The 20,149-nt window shown below is 49.5% G+C and overlaps 2 protein-coding genes across 2 annotated transcripts; one reads left to right on the top strand and one right to left on the bottom strand.

The window, feature by feature from the left end:
* The first annotated feature begins 2,986 nt into the window (after positions 1-2,986).
* On the top strand, positions 2,987-4,663 carry LOC149525514 (uncharacterized). The gene is made up of 2 exons (XM_089777854.1): positions 2,987-3,085; positions 4,046-4,663. Exon 2 carries the CDS (start codon positions 4,067-4,069, stop codon positions 4,589-4,591), a length of 525 nt encoding a protein of 174 aa, XP_089633980.1. The 5' UTR covers positions 2,987-3,085; positions 4,046-4,066; the 3' UTR covers positions 4,592-4,663.
* An 8,805-nt stretch (positions 4,664-13,468) lies between these two features.
* Positions 13,469-17,452, bottom strand: LOC149525513 (uncharacterized). The gene is made up of 2 exons (XM_089777850.1): positions 16,638-17,452; positions 13,469-15,183 (listed from the first exon to the last, which is right to left on the bottom strand). Exon 2 carries the CDS (start codon positions 15,160-15,162, stop codon positions 14,647-14,649), a length of 516 nt encoding a protein of 171 aa, XP_089633976.1. The 5' UTR covers positions 15,163-15,183; positions 16,638-17,452; the 3' UTR covers positions 13,469-14,646.
* Between the last annotated feature and the right edge of the window lie 2,697 nt (positions 17,453-20,149).

The following is a 20,149-nucleotide window of genomic DNA, read 5'->3' as shown; positions in this document are numbered from 1 at the left end:
TGAGAACATTGTACTAACCTGGTCTTGCAACACAGCGTAACAAGGATCAAACTGTAGTAGGAAGACTGACAAGGATTTCGTTGTATTTCTTTTTTGAACCCCATATGACCTTCACCTTGACTTGACTCTTTTTCTTGGTCTATCAACTATAAATAGGAAGACAGTGACAGTTGCAAGCTCTTCAGTATCCTCCGAACGCAACATTCCCAAGCCTCACCAACATGCGGTGACATTTCACACGTACAAAGGGCTGTCTCCTTAGAATATTAAGAGATTGCTGTTGGGATTAGAGGCCTCTGCACTGAGTCAGAGAGTCACTTTACACAAAATTGAGGTCAAGGTCTTTCATGTCATCTGCTGAATCAAGCATGGTTTAAGGGCCGCGCATTGTGGGGCGATTTCATTGTCGCCCAACAGTAGTATTCACCTGGGTATTGTTCAAAAGCCAAGCACAATGGCATGACCCCGTTCAGATTCCAGCTGCTTGAATGAGCCGTACATGAGGCAGGGCCCTGACTCTGAAGTGGTGACCAGGTTCATGACTCTCCTTGAGCCAACTCTTCACGATGTCCCTCAGCAGAGCCAAATGGGACCACAAGGAAAACAGAAGTCAGGGCTGGTTCCATGGGTTCATTTGCCGGGATGTTGTTAGGGTGGAAGGGGGCCTAGGAAGTACTATTAAACTGGATAAATGCAAAGTGCTCCACTTTGGAAGGAACAATCAGTTTCACACATACAGAATGGGAAGCGACGGTCTAGGAATGAGTACGGCAGAAAGGGATCTAGGGGTTATAGTGGACCACAAGCTGAATACGACTCAGTAGTGTGATGCTGTTGCAAAAAAAGCAAACATGATTCTGGACTGCATTAACAGGTGTGTTGTGAGCAAGACACGAGAAGTCATTCTTCCGCTCTACTCTGCGCTGGTTAGGCCTCAGTTGGAGTATTCTGTCCAGTTCTGGGCAACGCATTTCAAGAAAGATGTGGAGAAATTGGAGAGGTTCCAGAGACGAGCAACAAGAATGATTAAAGGTCTAGAGAACATGACCTATGAGGGAAGGCTGAGGGAACTGGGTTTGTTTAGTTTGGAAAAGAGAAGATTGAGGGGGGACATGAGAGCCGTTTTCAGCTATCTAAAAGGGTGTCATAAGGAGGAGAGAGAACTTGTTCATATTGGCCTCTGAGGCTAGAACAAGAAGCAATGGGCTTAAACTGCAGCAAGGGAAGTTTAGGTGGGACATTAGGGAAAAAGTTCCTAACTGTCAGGGTGGTCAAACACTGGAATAAATTGCCCAGGAAGATTGTGGAATCCCCATCTCTGGAGATATTTAAGAGCAGGTTAGATAAATGTCTAGCAGGGATGGTCTAGACAGTACTGGGTCCTGCCATAAGGGCAGGGGACTGGACTCGATGACCTCTTGAGGTCCCTTCCAATCCTAGTATCTATGATTCTATGATTCTCTGGTGCCCCTGGGCCCAGTAGCATCCCACGGAGGTGGACATTGGAGGACTTTTCAGGGATGGGATTTTATAATCTTCGACAACACGTTCCTGAAATATTTTTAAATTTTAAACTCAGGTCCTGTCAACTCACACGGTAAATTCTGCGGTTGGCAAGTCCCTGTTCAAACGTTTCGTTGCCACTCAGATGGCATTTTCACAGATTCAGCGTTCTGCCAGTCGCTCTGCCGGGCTTTTTCACTTCTAAGTTACCTAGATTTTTATCCGGAGGAAGGAGAGCCCCAGAACAGGGATAAGAAAAGGTGGGTAGCCACAGAGACGCTGTGCGGCCCCAAATTTCAGTGCACCCCACGCAGCTGCATATTCTGTGACTCATTTGCTCATGGAGGAATTTTGTGTTGGGAAATGCACTTGCTCCCTTTATGAAAATCAGCTTCGTTGCTTCAAATTCAAAGAGACTGAGAACCTGAAAATCAAAGCAAGACACTTCTGCCCTGATAGGGAACCCACTGCTGAGCTTGTACGCTGTAAAAAAACACTCTGGTCCAGGCAGGAATGTTTCCTGCAATATGCCCAGTGGCTGGTCAAATCCCATCCCATGGACATCCCCTCCTTCACCAAGAATTTCCCCTGAACAACATGCTGGGCTCACTCAGCTGCGTTGTCTCTGAAGACCACAATATGTTGGCTGCTCATGGATGGAGAGATGGTTTCTGGTAGAGTAGGGGTTCCATGTCTGAAACCCTTTCCCTAAAAGAGCAGCGGTTCCTTTCACTGTCCGCCATCCTTCCCAATGACTCAGGAGGAAATTGACAAGAAACATGGTGGAGGATAGGGAATGATTCCCATTGATTCCAAAGGAACTTGATCCGACGCATAAGGAAGAGGGTGATGAGAATGCAGAAAAGTGGCTCCTTCCTTCTAGCAGGTATAGAATGACCTGCCCGATGTCCCTAGGGGCATGTCTACACTGCAGCGTTATTTGGGAATAACATAGTGCGTGTCTACACAGCAAGCCTTTCTTCTGAAATACTCTCGAGCTGGAGAACGTCTTACTCCGACTCCTGTAACCCCCGTTTTATGAGAAGTAAGGAAAGTCGAAGGAAGAGCACCAAACGCCAAGTTACACTATTTCTACTGCAGCTACACAATGGACGTCGACAAACCCTACCTAGGACCAGCATGAAATGAAATGGCCAAACTGGATTCCTTTCATGACAGCTAAGCGTGCTTCTGATGCTGCTCAGACTCACCTTCATATGCATCCTCCTTGCAGCACGAATAAGGTCAGTGCACTTGTAACTGCCACTCGGTATGTGGGTTACACAATGACATGGAAAATGCACAATTGGACCGTACAATGTGAAGATGAAAGGAAGCTGAAGAGTATAATGTGCGTGTCCCGCCCACTGAGGCTGAGATTAGCCCGATAATCCCCAACGCTGAGGAAAACAGCTGCCTCCAGGAGGACTTACAAAGGCAATCAAGGTTGTTTGGTAACTAATTAGGACTCCTCCACAAAGCATCTCAGCTCCTCCAGGCTGTCCTGGGAACTGTATAAAAGAGCTCTCCAGTCACCGTTCTTCTAAACACTTCTCTGGACTTCATCTCCTCAGTGAACCAGGTAAGTCCAATTCGACTCACCTTCTTTCTACCTATAGAATTTTGTGTGACTTCACCGTGATTTCTATCAGGGATAAGAGCGTTCTTCCAGAATTATCTTGTGCAGCTATTAAGTTGATTTCAAAGTACGGGGTGACATTAATAGGAACATATGCAATTGACAAACATATTTCCTATTAACTGGAAATAGAATAAGGGCATTTCAATCTTCTAAGTAATCTTAGAAATACCCTTATTTTTTACTTAACTGAGTTAGGAAAAATTTTCCAAATTTAGTCCAGAAAGGACTAAATTAAGTGGTCTTCTACCTAACTCCAAAGCTGCTGTTACTTCTCACTATTGAAAACCGGATTAAGTAGATACAACCTCACAATTCCTGGTTTTCTGAGCCAAACGACCATGGAATATGTTTCTTCTCAGATACTGCGATTTAGCATTATGCCACCAAAAATCAAGGAGAACCCATTTTGCCCGAAGGAGGAAGCTGTCCTTAGTGATTGGTTTGCAAAACAACTAACAGTTTCCATTTATTCATCAGCAAGTACTGGGGATTCCCAAGAGTTTGGAAAATCAAAGACTTACATTGTGATACTGGACTTCACGGGTTTGCATGAAGAGGTTAAATCCTCCAAGGAAACACTCTGACTGCCATGAGGCCAGACATGTTCTCTTTCAAAATAGTCTAAAATGGACCCAGAAGCTCAAGTGTCTCTCATAGGAATATTTACATTTATTCTAGTCGGTGTTTTTCAAAAAAAAGTCATTGAGAGAAGTTCAACGTGTCTGGTTGGAAGGAAAATTTAGTGCAAATGAACAAGAGTCAAAGAAAAAGGAAACAGGAACAAATTCATGTCTATAAACATAGAGACTATGTCCCCTCTCCTCTAGTTCTCCCACAACAATTGTAACCATCCTTTGAAGAGTAGCTTCTCTTCACTCTGCTCCCTGCTGTGTGTTCCAGGTTCACCTGCATCCCACCGAGATGGCTTTCTCCAGCCTGTGCTATCCAGAATGCGGGGTGGCCCGGCCCAGCCCCGTCTCTGGTACCTGCAACGAGCCGTGCGTTCAGCAGTGCCCTGACTCCGAAGTGGTGATCAGACCCTCCCCGGTTGCGGTGACCCTCCCCGGACCAGTTCTCAGCACCTTCCCTCAGCAGAGCGAAGTGGCAGCCGTAGGAGAACCTGTGGTGGGAGCCGGCTACGGGGGCTCCTTCGCTAACGGGGGATTGTACGGCTATGGAGGCCGTTACGGAGGGTTGTTCGGCTATGGGGGTTATGGCTATGGAGGCCGTTACGGTTATGGGGGATACTGGGGTCACCCAGGCTTTTATGGTTTTGGGGGATACTGTGGCTACCCAGGCTTTTTTGGTAATGGGGGGTACTGGGGCTACCCAGGTCGTTATGCTCACGGGGGATACTGCGGCTACCCAGGCTATTATGGTGGATTATGTGGCGGATACGGGGGATATGGCCGCAGGTACCTTGGTGGATATTGTGGGTCTTGGTAACCCAGCAGGACCATCCGTGGCAGACCCAGGCAATGAACGGCCGGATACAGATTCCCCCCTGAGCTTTGGGGCTTGGCTTTCAGACGTGCTGGGCAAACCCGGCTCCAGCTGAGCTCAGTGGGAGCTGTGTGCGCTCAGCCCTGGGTCTGGGAGCCAGGCTGCATTGCTCCCCTCACGCTTCATGGCTCCTTCTGCTCCTGCTTTGCCAGCCACGCGCTGAGTCTCCTCCTGGCCTGTGGGCTCCTCCTGAGTGACACGCAGGCTGCTCCCACTGACCCCACGGGGGGATGGAAACGGGGGAAGGAAACCCCTCAGTGACACCGATTGTCATCGTAAGTCCCTGTTCGTGGTGGGAAGAGACGTTGCTGTCCAGGGGAACGAGGCCCAAAATGTTCTACCCTTTCTGTCTACACGCACCTTTAGCGCCTCCTCTTTCCCTTTGCTACGGCAGATGTACCATGGAAACTCTGCTCAGTTCCACGCTTGTGTTCCATTTTTTCTCTGATCCTACTGAATGAGGGAAAAAGGATCTTAAAAGGGTTGCCAAGGGGACTTGTGCATCAACCTCTGCAGCTGCAGCAAAGCAAAACGAACATCTCATCTGACATGTGCCCCTTGCAGGCGGGTGGTCAGTTATAGCCCTTTGGGTCCGCTCTGTCGAATTTCTTCCTGTGTGTGCTGCCAATTTCCTGTGCATTAAAAACTCTGCTGCATCACAACATGGGTGATCTCCTTGTGCCTTCTTGTGCCTCTCTCATGGCTGGAAAATCTCTCGGGATGAAATTCCTCCCTGTTGAGCCACCTGCACCAGACACTGCTCAAGCTGCACGTTTTGAAGCTCTGTGGTGCTAGGAGAGTCCGGGCCTTGGAAGGCTGAGGGGTTTCTGCAGGCCCTGAGCACTGGCTGGGGTTGCTCCAGGCATCTCCTGGTTTAGCAAAGCCTCTGTCCTTTGCTTTGAACTGCCTGCAATGACCAGTGGCTCTGGGAATCATCTAGTGTAATGCAAGTATCCTGGAGTGCTCCTTCACCTCCCTCCATCCTAAGTGGCCACAACAAGCTTGTGGGTCAAGTTCCCTAGGAATCCAGGGCCCCGCTTTGTGGGGTTGAAAGGTGTCTGCCCCGCAGGACAGTTGAAGGGAGCCCTCAAGGTCAGACAGGTCTCTGGGAAAGGAAGTGGGAGCAGAGATCTTTTCACTGGCCCATTTCAGCGGGGTAGGGTATAGACCAGAAAAGTTCCCCACAATAGCAGGATCATCCCCTCCTTACACAGATATTATGGCCCAACAAGACACCTGCTCTTGTCAATGCTACCCCAGCCATGTTCGGCTGGGTATTCTTCTAATGGGCTAGAAATCCCCAGCATTGATGATGGAAATTGTACATGTTTACACTTCTTAAAGACGGGAGGGTCTGTTTTAGCACAGAGCCTGAATAATAATAACAGACGAAATCCTGTTGCCTTGATGCACCAATCAGCCTCCGTTCTCTCTTTACTGTGGTATAACTTCTGTGATGTTAAACTGGTGTATATCAGGAGACAGGAAAATACGTCTGGCCCAGTAGACGTATAAAGCGTGCTGAATGCTTAAAAGTGATGTAAAATGCACCTACTGACCTAGTGACTTGCAGTTCCAATAACTGAGACAAATTCTCTCACCATTGAAAGTCTGGAGTAAATCAATTACAGGAGTTGGCCATGTTGCATTGAAAATTGAAAACTCTCAGGCTGTGTCTACACTGGCCCCTTCTTCGGAATAGCCATGCTAATTTAGAACTTTGGAATAGGGAAATGCGCGGGGGATTTAAATATCCCCCGCGGGACTTAAATAAACATGGCCGCCGCTTTTTTTCCGGCTTGGGGAAAAGCCGGAAAAGAGCGTCCAGACTGGCGCGATCCTCCGGAATAAAGCCCTATTCCGGAGGATCTCTTATTCCTACTTTCAAGGGCTTTATTCCGGAGGATCGCGTCAGTCTGGATGCTCTTTTCCGGCTTTTCCCCAAGCCGGAAAAAAAGCGGTGGCCATGTTTATTTAAATCCCGCGGGGGATATTTAAATCCCCCGCGCATTTCCCTATTCCAAAGTTCTAAATTAGCATGGCTATTCCGAAGAAGGGGCCAGTGTAGACACAGCCTTAGTGGTACATTTTCATTATCATATTCTTCGTGTGCTTTGTGGCAGGAGGCGGCAGATGTGCGTGAAGTGAGACGTCTTTCTGCTGTGGAGGTAACGCTGAAACCCACAGTGGGCAAGACAGGGAACGGAAAACACGTGGGCCAGTGGGGGAAAAAAAAAAGTATGATGAGCTCGTATTGCAACTGAGGGGATGTAGAGACCCAGGCTACATCTAGACTGCAGGCTTCTTGCGCAAGAAGCTTTTATCGGAAGAAATCTTCCACAAAAACGTCTTGCGAAAGAGAGCATCCAGACTGCATGGACGCGCTCTTGAAAGTAAGCTCTGATTGCTATGCACAGAATGGCCACCAGGGCACCTGTGCTTTTTCCTCTTTCCTCTTTTTGCGCCAAAAAAAACCTTCTTCCCCGTCCACACACACCTTTTTCTGAAAGAGCTCTTTCGCAAAAAGGTATTCTTCCTCATAGAATGAGGAATATCTATGCTAGAAAAACCTCTCTGTTCTTTTGATTTTTTTGCACAAAAACGCACTTGAGGTGTGGACGCGTCGCAAGTTTTTTCGGAAAAACTCTGTAGTGTAGACATAGCCCCAATGAGAGAGAGTGAGTCATAGAGTTATAGAGGAGAGAGAAGGATCTAATGAACTCCTTGGAAACCTTAAAACAGGACTATGTAGCACTTTAAATACTAACAAGATGGTTTATTAGGTGATGAGCTTTCGTGGACCAGACCCACTTCCTCAGATCAAATAGTGGAAGAAAATTGGCACAACCATATATACCAAAGGATACAATTTAAAAAAATGAACACATATGAAAAGGACAAATCAAATTTCAGAACAGAAGGGGGATGGGGGGGAAGGTAAATGTCCGTGAGCTAATGATATTAGAGGTGATAATTGGGGAAGCTATCTTTGTAATGGGTAAGATAATTAATGTCTTTGTTTAGACCTAGGCGTAAAGTGTTGAATTTAAGCACTTGTCACTCTCTTTGTTCTAAAAGTTTCCTTTCTCTAGGAAGTATAAATATATCAAATTTCTGCCATTAATGCCTGGGATTTCCAATCGCTTAAAAAGACCCCATAGAACGTGCCTGGTTTCTAAACCTTAGTGCGTTACCAACATGGATACGCTCAAAGCACTTTCTAAATCGCAACAAACACAACCTGCCTCCTCCACTCATGGGCTACGTCTACACTGGCATGATTTTCCGGAAATGCTTTTAATGGAAAAGTTTTCCGTTAAAAGCATTTTCGGAAAAGCACGTCTAGATTGGCAGGATGCTTTTCCACAAAAGCACTGTTTGCGGAAAAGTGTCCATGGCCAATCTAGACGCGGTTTTCCACAAAAAAGCCCCGATCGCCATTTTCGCGATCGGGGCTTTTTTGCGGAAAACAGTACTATGCTGTCTACACTGGCCCTTTTGCGCAAAAGTCTTTCGGAAAAAGACTTTTTCCCGAACGGGAGCAGCATAGTATTTCCGGAAAAGCACTGACGATCTTACATGAGATTGTCAGTGCTTTTCTGGAAATTCAAGCGGCCGGTGTAGACAGCTGGCAAGTTTTTCCGCAAAATCACATTATTTTGCGAAAAACTTGCCAGTCTAGACACAGCCATGGTGTAAATCTGTCCTGTTCCCCTGGTTTCCCTGGAGCTATGCCAAGTGAGACCAGATGAAGCTCTACACTTTGAATTGTTTCTGCCAATGAGAAGATAATGGCCCATCTATAGCAGTCTCCTGTCTCAGTGAATGTCCCTCACCAGCTGCTTCAGAAGAAGGCAGAACAATGAATTAGCCCTTTGGGGAGGAAGCTCAGAAAGGTTCTACCTAAACCCTAAATTAAAAAGGGGAAGGGAGATTTTTGGCAGACCCCTAACAGATTTGAACACCCAAGTTCCAACCAGAATCAATAGGCTCCCAAATCTGTCTTGCTCTGAAAATCCGAGCCTCATCTTCTCAAGCATGAAGAAACCGATGCCTGCCCTCAGCAACAGAAAAATATTGAAGAAACCCCAAACCCTTCCCATTGGTAAGAATCACAAAGGGTCTGTGCAAGATTCAGTCCTAAATTAAAAGCATCATTAACACATCGTCTGAATGGTTACGGAGAAACGGACTGGAAGAGGACGTCTCTAGGTCACCGAGGAGAACAAGATGAAATGATTAGAAGACCTCTGAGCCATAAATGTTTTTATTCAGATTTTTACACCGATAAAACATTTGTGAAGCCCTTTGTTTCTAAAGGCCTAAGTAGTTAAAAAGCAAAGTTTATGCGACTCCTTCAACTGGTGTAATGTTTTCCTCCATGGTTTTGATCATTGTAGAATCATAGAATCATAGAACACGAGAACTGGAAGGGACCTTGAGAGGTCATCAAGTCCAGTCCCCTGCTCTCACGGCAGGACCAAGCACCGTCTAGATCAGTGGTCTCCAACCTTTTTACACCCAAGATCACTTTTTACGTCTTAGAACAGGCGAAGATCTACTGCCCCGCTCCTTCCTTGAAGCCCCGCCTACATTACATGAGGAAATCTAATGTAAATGTACTGCGCAGGTGCGCAGTTCAGAGAGGGCTCAAGAGCTACTCTTGGAGCCCCTGAGATCTACCGGTAGATCGCGATCTACTGGTTGGTGACCACGGGTCTAGATCATCTCTGACAGGTGTCTGTCCACCCTGCTCTTAGATATCTCCAGGGATGGAGATTCCACAACCTCCCCAGGCAATTTATTCCAGTGTTTGACCACCCTGGCAGTTAGGAAATGTTTCCTAATGTCCAACCTAAACCTCCCTTGCTGCCAAGGGGAACAATTCCCTCCTTCCCCCGTGACACCCTTTTAGATACCTGAAGACCACTAGCATGTCCCTTCTCAGTCTTCTCTTTTCCAAACTAAACAAGCCCAATTCCTTCAGCCTCCCTCATAACTCATGCTTTCTGGATCTTTAATCATTCTCGTTGCTCTTCTCTGGATCTTCTCCAATTTCTTCACATCCTTCTTAAAATGCCGTGCCCAGAACTGGACACAAGACTCCAACTGAGACCTAACCAGCGCAGAGTAGAGCGGAAGAATGACGTCTCGTGTCTTGCTCACAACACTCCTGTTCATGCAGCCCAGAATCATGTTTGCTTTTCTTGCAACAGCATCACACCGTTGATTCATATTTAGCTTGTGCTCCACTCTGACCCCTAGATCCCTTTCTGCAGGTCTCCTTCCTAGACAGTCGCTTCCCGTTCTGCATGTGTGAAACAGATTGTTCCTTTCTAAGCGGAGCACTTTGCATTTGTCCTTATTCAACTTTGTCCTATTTGCCTCAGCCCATTTCTCCAGTTTGTCCAGATCATTTTGAATTATCACCCTCTCCTCCAAAGCACTCGCAACCCCTCCCAGCTTGGGATCATCTGCAAACTTAATAATTGTCCTCTCTATGCCAGTATCTAAGGCAGTTTTTCCCAATGTTATTTGGCCAAGGAACCCTTTTCAGCTTGAAAAGAATTTCAAGGAACCCCTACGGTTGCCAGGGTAAAATTTGTTGAGGAAAAAAAAAAAAGACTCACCGAGTCCCACCGCAAAAAGGCTCTGTCTCTTTAAGAGGAGGTGGGGGCGTGCCGAGTTCTCGTGGAACCCTTACTTTCGCTTGCGGAACCCCGGGGTTCTGCAGAGCACCAATTGGGAAACACTGATCTAAGGGTATGTCTACACTTGCACCCTCGTTCGAAGTAGGGATGCAAATGCAGGCATTCGAAATAGTCAATGAAGCGGGGATTTAAATATCCCGTACTTCGTTAGCATGATCTCGCCGGCGCGTTACTCCAAATGAGGAGTAACCAAGGTGTTTGGTTCAAACTAACACATCCTGGCGCGCACTTTCACTTTCGAAACAGCCAGCATTCGGAGTAACATGCCGGTGAGAGCATGCTAATGAAGCGCGTGATATTTAAATCCCCACTTCATTGACTATTTCAATGCCTGCATTTGCATCCCCAGTTCGACCTAGGGTGCAAGTGTAGACATACCCTTCCTTATTCACTGATGAAGATATTGAACAGAACCAAACCCAATACAGACCCCTGTGGAATCCCACTTGTTATGCCCTTTCAGCATGGCTGAGAACTACTCTCTGAGAACGGTTCTCCAGCCAGTTATGCACCCACCTTACAGTAGCCCCGTCCAAGTTGTATTTTCCTAAGTTAGTTTCTTCCTAACTGCCCACGGGGTGAGTTGCCCATTGCCCCCTTCATCTCTCTCTGTCCTCTGAACCCAACATGGGCCGGTGACATTCCGGGGCCTTCTGCTGGCTGTTCAGAGGCTGCAGGGGGATACTCGGGAGCCGGGCATGGAACCTGCCCCATGCCGTCCAGCATGGGGGTGAGTCCTCACCAGGGCTGGGTTTATTACTGACTCTGCAACTTGCTCCCTCTGTAGCCTTCACCTCACTGGGCTTGTTCCCCGCCAGGGAAACCCGATCTCACGCTGACATTGTGCTCCACATTCACAGGCTGCCTCCCCACAAGGGACGTCAGATCACGGCAGGCTCATGGCAGTTGTGTGCGCGCCCAGGGTTGTATTATGTCCTTAACGGGGGGGGTGGGAGGAGTTCCCGGGATCGGGTGCCCAGATTACAGCGTCGGATACAATGGTTCTCACCACAATGGCTTTTGACAAACCCGTCTTTCTGTCCAGGCCTCCCAGAGCCCTTCACCCAGAGCCTGCTCCGGGGAGAGGGGGTGGGACCTCACCGGCTCCCTGCCGAGTCTCAGGCTCCCCGCGTCCCATCCCAGCAGGAGTGAGGGGAGAGCTGCAGCAGCTGAATCCCGTCCGCTGGGGCTGTCTACCCCGCCCCCCATCACCACCCAAGCGTGCCAGGCTGCGGGAGCGGCACAAAACCCCACGGCTGGCCACGTTTCCATCAGCCGACCCGCACAGAGGCAGGCCGAGGTGTCTGATGCCCTGACTGCAGCCCGGGTAGGACTCCCAGCCTCTGGATCTGGGCTGCTTGATTTTCATTCAGTAAAGCCAAGGGCAGAGGCTGAGCCGGTGGGCACCAGCGCAGCCCCACGGACCTCAGGGTCGCCCTGTGCCTGGCGCCTCGGGACGCGTGTCATGCTGCTCCAGTTAGAAGAGACCCTGGTTACGGGGCGGGGGAGGGCACAATATCCACTTCCAATCTCATTCTGATTCTGTCGGAAACGCTTTCTGGGGGAGACGGGGCCTGCAGGAGGCCCGGGGTCGGTCAGGACAGGGACTGACCCAGTCGCCCTCCACAGCAACGTGCCCTTTGGCGAAGTTCTCCCTCACTCGTCTGTCTCGGCGTCTGCCCTCCCTTGGTTAGCTGTCGGCTCTCACAAGGCCCAGTGCTCCTGGCTGTCCAGGGGTGGAGATGCAGGGCCTCCTGATTCCCGCTGTCCCAATGGGTCAGGTCTGAGGTGCACACACCCAATGCAGGGCACACAAAGGAACCCACTGACACACAACACAGAGCACACAAAGGAACCCACTGACACACAACACAGAGCACACAAAGGAACCCACTGACACACAGCACAGAGCACACAAAGGAACCCACTGACACACAACACAGAGCACACAAAGGAACCCACTGACACACAACACAGAGCACACAAAGGAACCCACTGACACACAACGCAGAGCACACAAAGGAACACAGCGGCACACAAAGGAACCCACTAACACACAACGCAGAGCACACAAAGGAACACAGAGGCACACAAAGGAACCCACTAACACACAACGCAGAGCACACAAAGGAACCCACTGACACACAACACAGAGCACACAAAGGAACCCACTGACACACAACACAGAGCACACAAAGGAACACAGCGGCACACAAAGGAACCCACTGACACACAACGCAGAGCACACAAAGGAACACAGCGGCACACAAAGGAACCCACTAACACACAACGCAGAGCACACAAAGGAACACAGAGGCACACAAAGGAACCCACTAACACACAACACAGAGCACACAAAGGAACACAGCGGCACACAAAGGAACCCACTGACACACAACACAGAGCACACAAAGGAACACAGCGGCACACAAAGGAACCCACTAACACACAACGCAGAGCACACAAAGGAACACAGAGGCACACAAAGGAACCCACTGACACACAACACAGAACACACAAAGGAACCCACTAACACACAACGCAGAGCACACAAAGGAACAAAGAGGCACACAAAGGAACCCACTAACACACAATGCAGAGCACACAAAGGAACACAGAGGCACACAAAGGAACCCACTAACACACAACGCAGAGCACACAAAGGAACACAGTGGCACACAAAGGAACCCACTGACACACAACGCAGAGCACACAAAGGAACACAGAGGCACACAAAGGAACCCACTGACACACAATGCAGAGCACACAAAGGAACACAGCAACACACAAAGGAACCCACTAGTACTCAATGTAGAGCACACAAAGGAACACAGCGGCACACAATGCAGAGCGCACAAAGGAATACAATGGCACACAATGGAACCCATTGACACACAACACAGAGCACACAAAGGAACACAGCGGCACACAAAGGAACCCACTGACACACATCACAGGGCATACAAAGGAACACAGCGGCCCACAAAGGAGGGCACTAACACACAATGCAGAGCACACAATGGTGCACACTGACACAATGCAGAGCACACAATGGTGCACACTGATACACAATGCAGAGCACACAAAGGCGCCTCAGGCCAAAGTTGTGCAGCAAGTCCCAAGTTCCCCTGTCTTGAACCGCCTCAGCCTGGGCCAGTGAACAAGGTGGGGGAGGGGTCTACACGTGCATTGCCCACGTGTTTTGGTGCCACTTTTCTTTACCTCACGACAACCAGGGTGGCTGCCGTGCAAAGACTCACTCGGACCCTCACTGCGAACCACGTCATTCCCCTTCCCCTGGGAATCGGGGAAACACATTCCGACAGGGAAAACCCGTCCAAGTCGTCGCAGGGAAAGACTCGTTGCTAAGCCAGGCAGTGCCCGGAGGAACTCCAGCCCGGCGCCCAGCGCCTGCAGAAACCTCTCAGCCACGCCAAGGGCCGGATTCTCCCCCACGCCAGGGCTTTGAAAATGGCAACCTTCGAAGTGCCCGGTGCTGCCGGCTCCCAGGGAGCCATTTCGCCTCAGGGGAGTTTCAGCAAGGAGGGAGAACGAGAAAAACCACGGGAGCCATGTTATGTGCCGTAGAGATTTAATGCAAATGAAGCTAGCGATACAGTGACAGGAAGAAACGTCAGCCAGCCCCACAGATGTGTTTCCAGCGCTCGACGGATCGCACACCTCAGGGGCACATTTCACACAAGCTGTTTGTTGTGCTTTGCTGCAGCTGCAAAGGGTGTAACCGTTTTCAGTTCCTTCTTTTACCCCACTCAGCGGTGTGTGCCAGAAATCAAAATACAAGTACGTGGCTACAGGGCGTCTCCACTATACATCTACCAGAGCAAGGGGAAAGAGCAGGCGCTGAGGGTACATAGTGGTGGAAAGGATAGAACAAGTAGGGCCTGATTGGCCAAGGCAGAAAGGTCTTTTCCCTTGAACAGAGGGACTTACAATGACAATCGGTGTCACTGAGGCTTTTCTCAGGCCCCCTTTTCTGTCACCCGGCGGGGTCAGTGGGAGCAGCCTGCGTGTCACTCAGGAGGAGCCCACAGGCCAGGAGGAGACTCAGCGCGGGGCTGGCAAAGCAGGAGCAGAAGGAGCCATGAAGCGTGAGGGGAGCAATGCAGCCTGGCTCCCAGACCCAGGGGCTGAGCACACACAGCTCCCACTGAGCTCAGCTGGAGCCGGGTTTGCCCAGCACGTCTGAAAGCCAAGCCGCAAAGCTCAGGGGGGAATCTGTATCCGGCCGTTCATTGCCTGGGTCTGCCACGGATGGTCCTGCTGGGTTTACCAAGACCCACAATATCCACCAAGGTACCTGCGGCCATATCCCCCATATCCGCCACATAATCCACCATAATATCCTGGGTAACCGCTGTATCCCCAGTTACCATAATAGCCTGGGTAGCCGCAGTATCCCCCATTCCCATAATAGCCTGGGTAGCCGCAGTATCCCCCATACCCGTAATAGCCTGGGTATCCCCCAAAACCGTAACGGCCTCCATAACCATAACCCCCATAACCGAACAACCCTCCGTAACGGCCTCCATAGCCGTACAATCCCCCGTTAGCGAAGGAGCCCCCGTAGCCGGCTCCCACCACAGGTTCTCCTACGGCTGCCACTTCGCTCTGCTGAGGGAAGGTGCTGAGAACTGGTCCGGGGAGGGTCACCACAACCGGGGAGGGTCTGATCACCACTTCGGAGTCAGGGCACTGCTGAACGCACGGCTCGTTGCAGGTACCAGAGACGGGGCTGGGCCGGGCCACCCCGCATTCTGGATAGCACAGGCTGGAGAAAGCCATCTCGGTGGGATGCAGGTGAACCTGGAACACACAGCAGGGGGCAGAGTGAAGGGAAGTTACAAGAGCCAATGGAGGAAACGTTTCACAGCTGTTACTATCGTTGTGAGGTCTACGTGGGGGTGAGACGAGAGGATCCGTGGTCTTAGTCCCTATGTTCGATGCTGCGCATTTATTCCTACTTTCTCTCTCTATGCTTCTTGTCCAATTGCAGCAACTCACCCTCCCAACAGGCCCCTTTCAGCACCTCTCAATGACTCTCTCTAAAAATCCTGCTCACTGGATTACATGTAACTATTTCTATGGTGGGTTTCCAAACTTGGGGAGTCCCCAATAGTTGCTGATGAGTAATCAGAAACTTTGCCTTTCTCCTAACAAATCACTAAGGACAGCCTCCTCAGCTCGGACAAAATGGGTCCCCAAATTCCCAGGGAGCCACACTAAGTCCCATTGCCTGAGGAGAAGCACCCTCAGTGGTATATTTGCTCAGGAGAACATGGGAATTGTTTGACTGGGTCACACCTTTTGTCAGCTTCACCTAGGCTGTGTCTAGACTGGCCAGTTTTTCCGGAAAATCAGCCGCTTTTCCGGAAAAACTTGCCAGCTGTCTACACTGGCCGCTTGAATTTCCGCAAAAGCACGGACTTCCTACTGTAAGAAATCAGTGCTTCTTGCGGAAATACTATGCTGCTCCTGTTCGGGCAAAAGTCCCTTTTGCGCAAAAGGGCCAGTGTAGACAGCTCAGATTTGTTTTCCGCAAAAAAGCCCCGATCGCGAAAATGGCGACCGGGGCTTTTTTGCGGAAAAGCGCGTCTAGATTGGCACGGACGCTTTTCCGCAAAAAGTGCTTTTGCGGAAAATTGTCCGTGCCAATCTAGACGCTCTGCTCCAAAAATGCTTTTAACGGAAAACTTTTCCGTTAAAAGCATATCTGGAAAATCATGCCAGTCTAGACGCAGCTCTATTGTCCTGTCCCCAACAGTAAGGAGTAGCAGTCGCTTTAGAAAAAGATAGAAGACCCCGAATTGGCCCTTTCTGGACTAACCTGGAGAAAAAATTTCCTAATCTAGGAAAGGGAAAAATCATGAAGGGACTTTCTAAAGTGACTGAAAATGTTTTTAAATGCCCTAATTCTATTTCCACTTTATAGGAAATATGTTTCAGAATTTCATGTTTTGCTTTCAAAGTCCCTTCCTGAGCCTCAGATCATGAATTCCTCAGTGGCAGCAACGGAAGAAATACACACGGAAATTACGGAAGAACACTCTGATCCCTGAAAAGAATCACAGCGAGTACATGGAAGATTCCATCTTAAATGAAAAGAGACCCCCCTATAGTATCCCTGAGGCTAGAAAGAGATGAATGTGGTCTAGACAGTATTTGGTCCTGCCGTGAGGGCAGGGGACTGGATTCGATGACCTCTCGAGGTCCCTTCCAGTCCTAGTGTTCTACCATTCTATGAGTGAAATGGGTCTTACCTGGTTCAAGGAGACGAAGTCCAGAGAAGCGTGTAGAGGAGCTGTGAGACGAGAGCTCTTTTATACAGTTCCTAGGACTGCCTGGAGGCTCTGGGATGGTTTATGAAGGAGGTCCTAATTAGTTACCAAACAAATGTGATTACCTCCATAAGTCCTCCTTTAGATGGAGCTTTTTTCTCCAGCGTTGGTGATTACTGAGCTAATCTCAGCCTCCACGGGTGTGACACGCACATTATACTTTTCAGCTTCCTTTCATCTTCAAATTGTACGGGCCAGCTGCATTTCTCCTGTCCTTGCACCGACTTTATTGGGGCTGCAATGAGGACGAAGGTCAAGGTGATTCTGAGCGGCAGGAGTAGCTCCGCTGGCTGTCCAGAAAGGAATCCAGGACGGTCCTTTCCCCCTTTGGCAGGGGGAGGGTACGATGCCTAAAGAACATGCCTTAAGAACATGGTCCTTTGCAGCCCTCTGCCCAGGGGTGAATCTTACCATATGACAAGTAGAATTTGACCTAACATAGGACCTTCACGTGGGTCACCAACACTGTCCCAAAGCGCTGCTTGAAGCAGATTCCCTGGTATCTGTGTTCACTTTTTTGGATTGTATCCTTTGGTAGATATGGTCCTGCCAATTTTCTTCCACTATTTGATCTGAGGAAGTGGGTCTGGCCCACGAAAGCTCATCATCTAATAAACCATCTTGTTAGTCTTTAAAGTGCTACATAGTCCTGTCTTTTGTTTACAGGAAGGGTTTGAGTTAAGACTTGGAACCTCTACTCAACCAGAAACCATCTCTTCATGCATGAGCCGCCGAGATATTGAGGTCGTGTGAGACAACACAGCTGAGTGAGTCCAGCATGTAGCCCAGGAGAAATGAAAAGGACACATTCTTGGTGAAGGATTTGACGTATGTAAGCAGGGGCTGAACTGCTGCTTGCTGTCAGCCAGCTGAAAGGAGGGGTGGGTGTGCCCACTACAGTTGTTTAGCTCTGCAAGGTAATTAAGTGTTAACTGTTGACATGTAAATACTGCTCAGGAGGGAATCCAAGGTGTGGCTATGTAAATCCCATTCAGCCAGGGCTGATGGAGGGTCAGTGTTGGAATGGAATGTGGAGAATTGTATATAATTTGGGACTGTTGTGGGGGTCACTAATCATGCTACCCCTAAATGTGGGAACTGTAAAATATGCCACCAGTGCTTGCAGGAGAGACACCACCATCATGGTAAGAGGTCTCGGAAGAACAAGCCTCCCCCCTTCCAGAGTTGAGTGACCAGAGCTGGGGGGAAGGGTTAAAAGGTTTGAGTCAGCCTGTGGCACACCTGCCAGGTGTGAGCTATAAGACTGGCCCAGCCTGCATCTTTCCCCCTTTGTTTCAAGGACAGACCTCAAGCAGACTCCCTGAGGAGTCTTTTCTTTTGCTAGTCCAGTGAAAGCTGGATTCATTTGCCAGTCCAGCTGGTGGCTAAAGAGTTGAAATCACTGAGAGCTGAAATCACTGGTTTGGCTGAGTACCAGACCTGTTGCACCAGTGACGTAGCAGTGACCAGTGGCATGGCGTGGAGCGGCGGCAGGCGAGGAGCGGCGACCGGTGGTGTGGCGTGGAGTGGCGGGGCGACCGGTGGTGTGGCGTGGAGTGGCGGCAGGCGAGGAGCAGCCATCGGCGGCGTGGAGCGGCGGCAGGCGAGGAGCGGCCATCGGCGGCGTGGAGCGGCGGCAGGCAAGGAGCGGCCATCAGTGGCGTGGTGTGGAGCGGCGGCAGGTGAGGAGCGGCCATCAGTGGCGTGGTGTGGAGCGGCGGCAGGTGCCCAGCGGAGTGTCCAGAGGCGTGGAACGAGACAGCTGGTGGAGTGTGGCAGAGTTTCGTATAAAGTGTCCCCTATCTATCCTCCAACCCCCATTTCTACCCAGGTTAGGAGGTGAAACCCTGCGGGTGAACTTTGGGACTCTGGGTGGCACGGACCAGGGACAGAGACCTTTGGGGTGTCGGACTTTTTGGACTTCGGGCGATTCTTGGCTGGGGTGGGAGCTTGGCTCATGTTTGGGGTTATGAACTCTGTTTGTGGTGTTTTCCCCAAGTTAATGCCGTATGACTTCTCTTTCTGTTTCATTCAATGTTTCTTTCCTACACTCAGACTCAGTGCTTGCGAGTGGGGAAGCATTGCCTCTCAGAGACGCCCAGGGGTGTATGAATTTCCCAGATTACTGGGTGGGGGCTCGAGCCGGTTCTATGTGTGATGGCCCCAAGATATTGAACCCAGCCCTGGTTACTGCCAGGCCTACCCGGCAGAAGGGTTACACATAACATCTGAGGGGTGGGTTTCCTATCTAGGGAAGGAGGCAGAAGTGTCTTGCTTTCATTTTAAGGGCCCCAGCCTCATGGAATGTGGAGCAAGCGCTCCTTCATTCAAAAATAATCCCTCCACAAGCGGATGAGCCCCCAAAACAGGCTCTGGCCACAGGTGTTGCTATGGTCCCACCTGGCTCTGTTGAGGGAAATTGCTGAGAATTGGGCCAGAGAGGGTCATGAACAGGTAGGAGTTTGATTAACGCATCAGAATCAGGGAACTGCCTAACCAACGGCTCGTTCAAGCCCACAGCAACTGGACGGGGCTGTTCTACCCCTCATGGCTTTTCAAAAATACTAAATTCAAACAACATTTGAATGACAATGAAATAGCCCCACGTTGCATGGCCTTAAATCATGACCCGATTAAGGGAATGACACCAAAGACCTTGGCCTCCATTTTGGGTAAAGTGACTCTATGACTCAGTGCAGAGGCCTCTAATGCCAACTGCAGCTTCTAATTATACAACCCTTCGTACATGGGACACCCCAGTGTGTGTGAGACTTTGAACTCTGCCGTTCTAAGGGCTCTAAAGAACGTCCTGCTTTAACATCCTCACTATCGATGTATCAGAGGCTGAGAAATAGAGGCACATTGAGGCAAAGGTCACCTGGGGAATCCGTTGCAGAAACAGAAATACAACCCAATAGTTCTGAGTCTTCCTGTGGCAGGTGTGGGTCTAGGTCAGTGTTTCTCGACCAATGGTAGGGGCACCCTTAAGTACCTTAGGGTACTTGAGAGAAGTCTGGAGGGGTATGTCAACACAACTGACATTTGGAGAAAACGGAATTTTTGTGTTACGTTTTACAGCGCTTTGTTATTTTTGTACTTTTGACACCCAAAAATTTCATCGCCTGCCTGGCTACGATTAAGTTGTTTAAACAAATGTGTTGCAATGGTAGAAAAAATTTTAGCGTGTCTGAAAACTGTAGGTACTGGGGGTACTTTTTTTTTTAAACGGGGTATTTATAAATTTTCTTTAAAGGGTGTACTTTATAAAAAAAAGGTTGAGAAACACTGGTCTAGGTTGATCCCTGTTCCGCTGTCGTACAAGACACGGTCGCACGGTCGCACTCCAAGATGGAGTTCAAGCTTAAAATCTTGTTCTGTCATAACGCCAACAGCAACGAGATTCCCCCGGGCACTCTGTGTGCTACTTTTTCTTT

The sequence above is a fragment of the Pelodiscus sinensis genome, chromosome 1, assembly GCF_052426305.1.
Source record: "Pelodiscus sinensis isolate ZL-2025 chromosome 1, ASM5242630v1, whole genome shotgun sequence".
Classification (NCBI taxonomy): Eukaryota; Metazoa; Chordata; order Testudines; family Trionychidae; genus Pelodiscus; species Pelodiscus sinensis.
The sequence above is the reverse complement of the archived record's forward strand: the minus strand, read 5'-3'. Positions and strand labels throughout refer to the sequence as shown.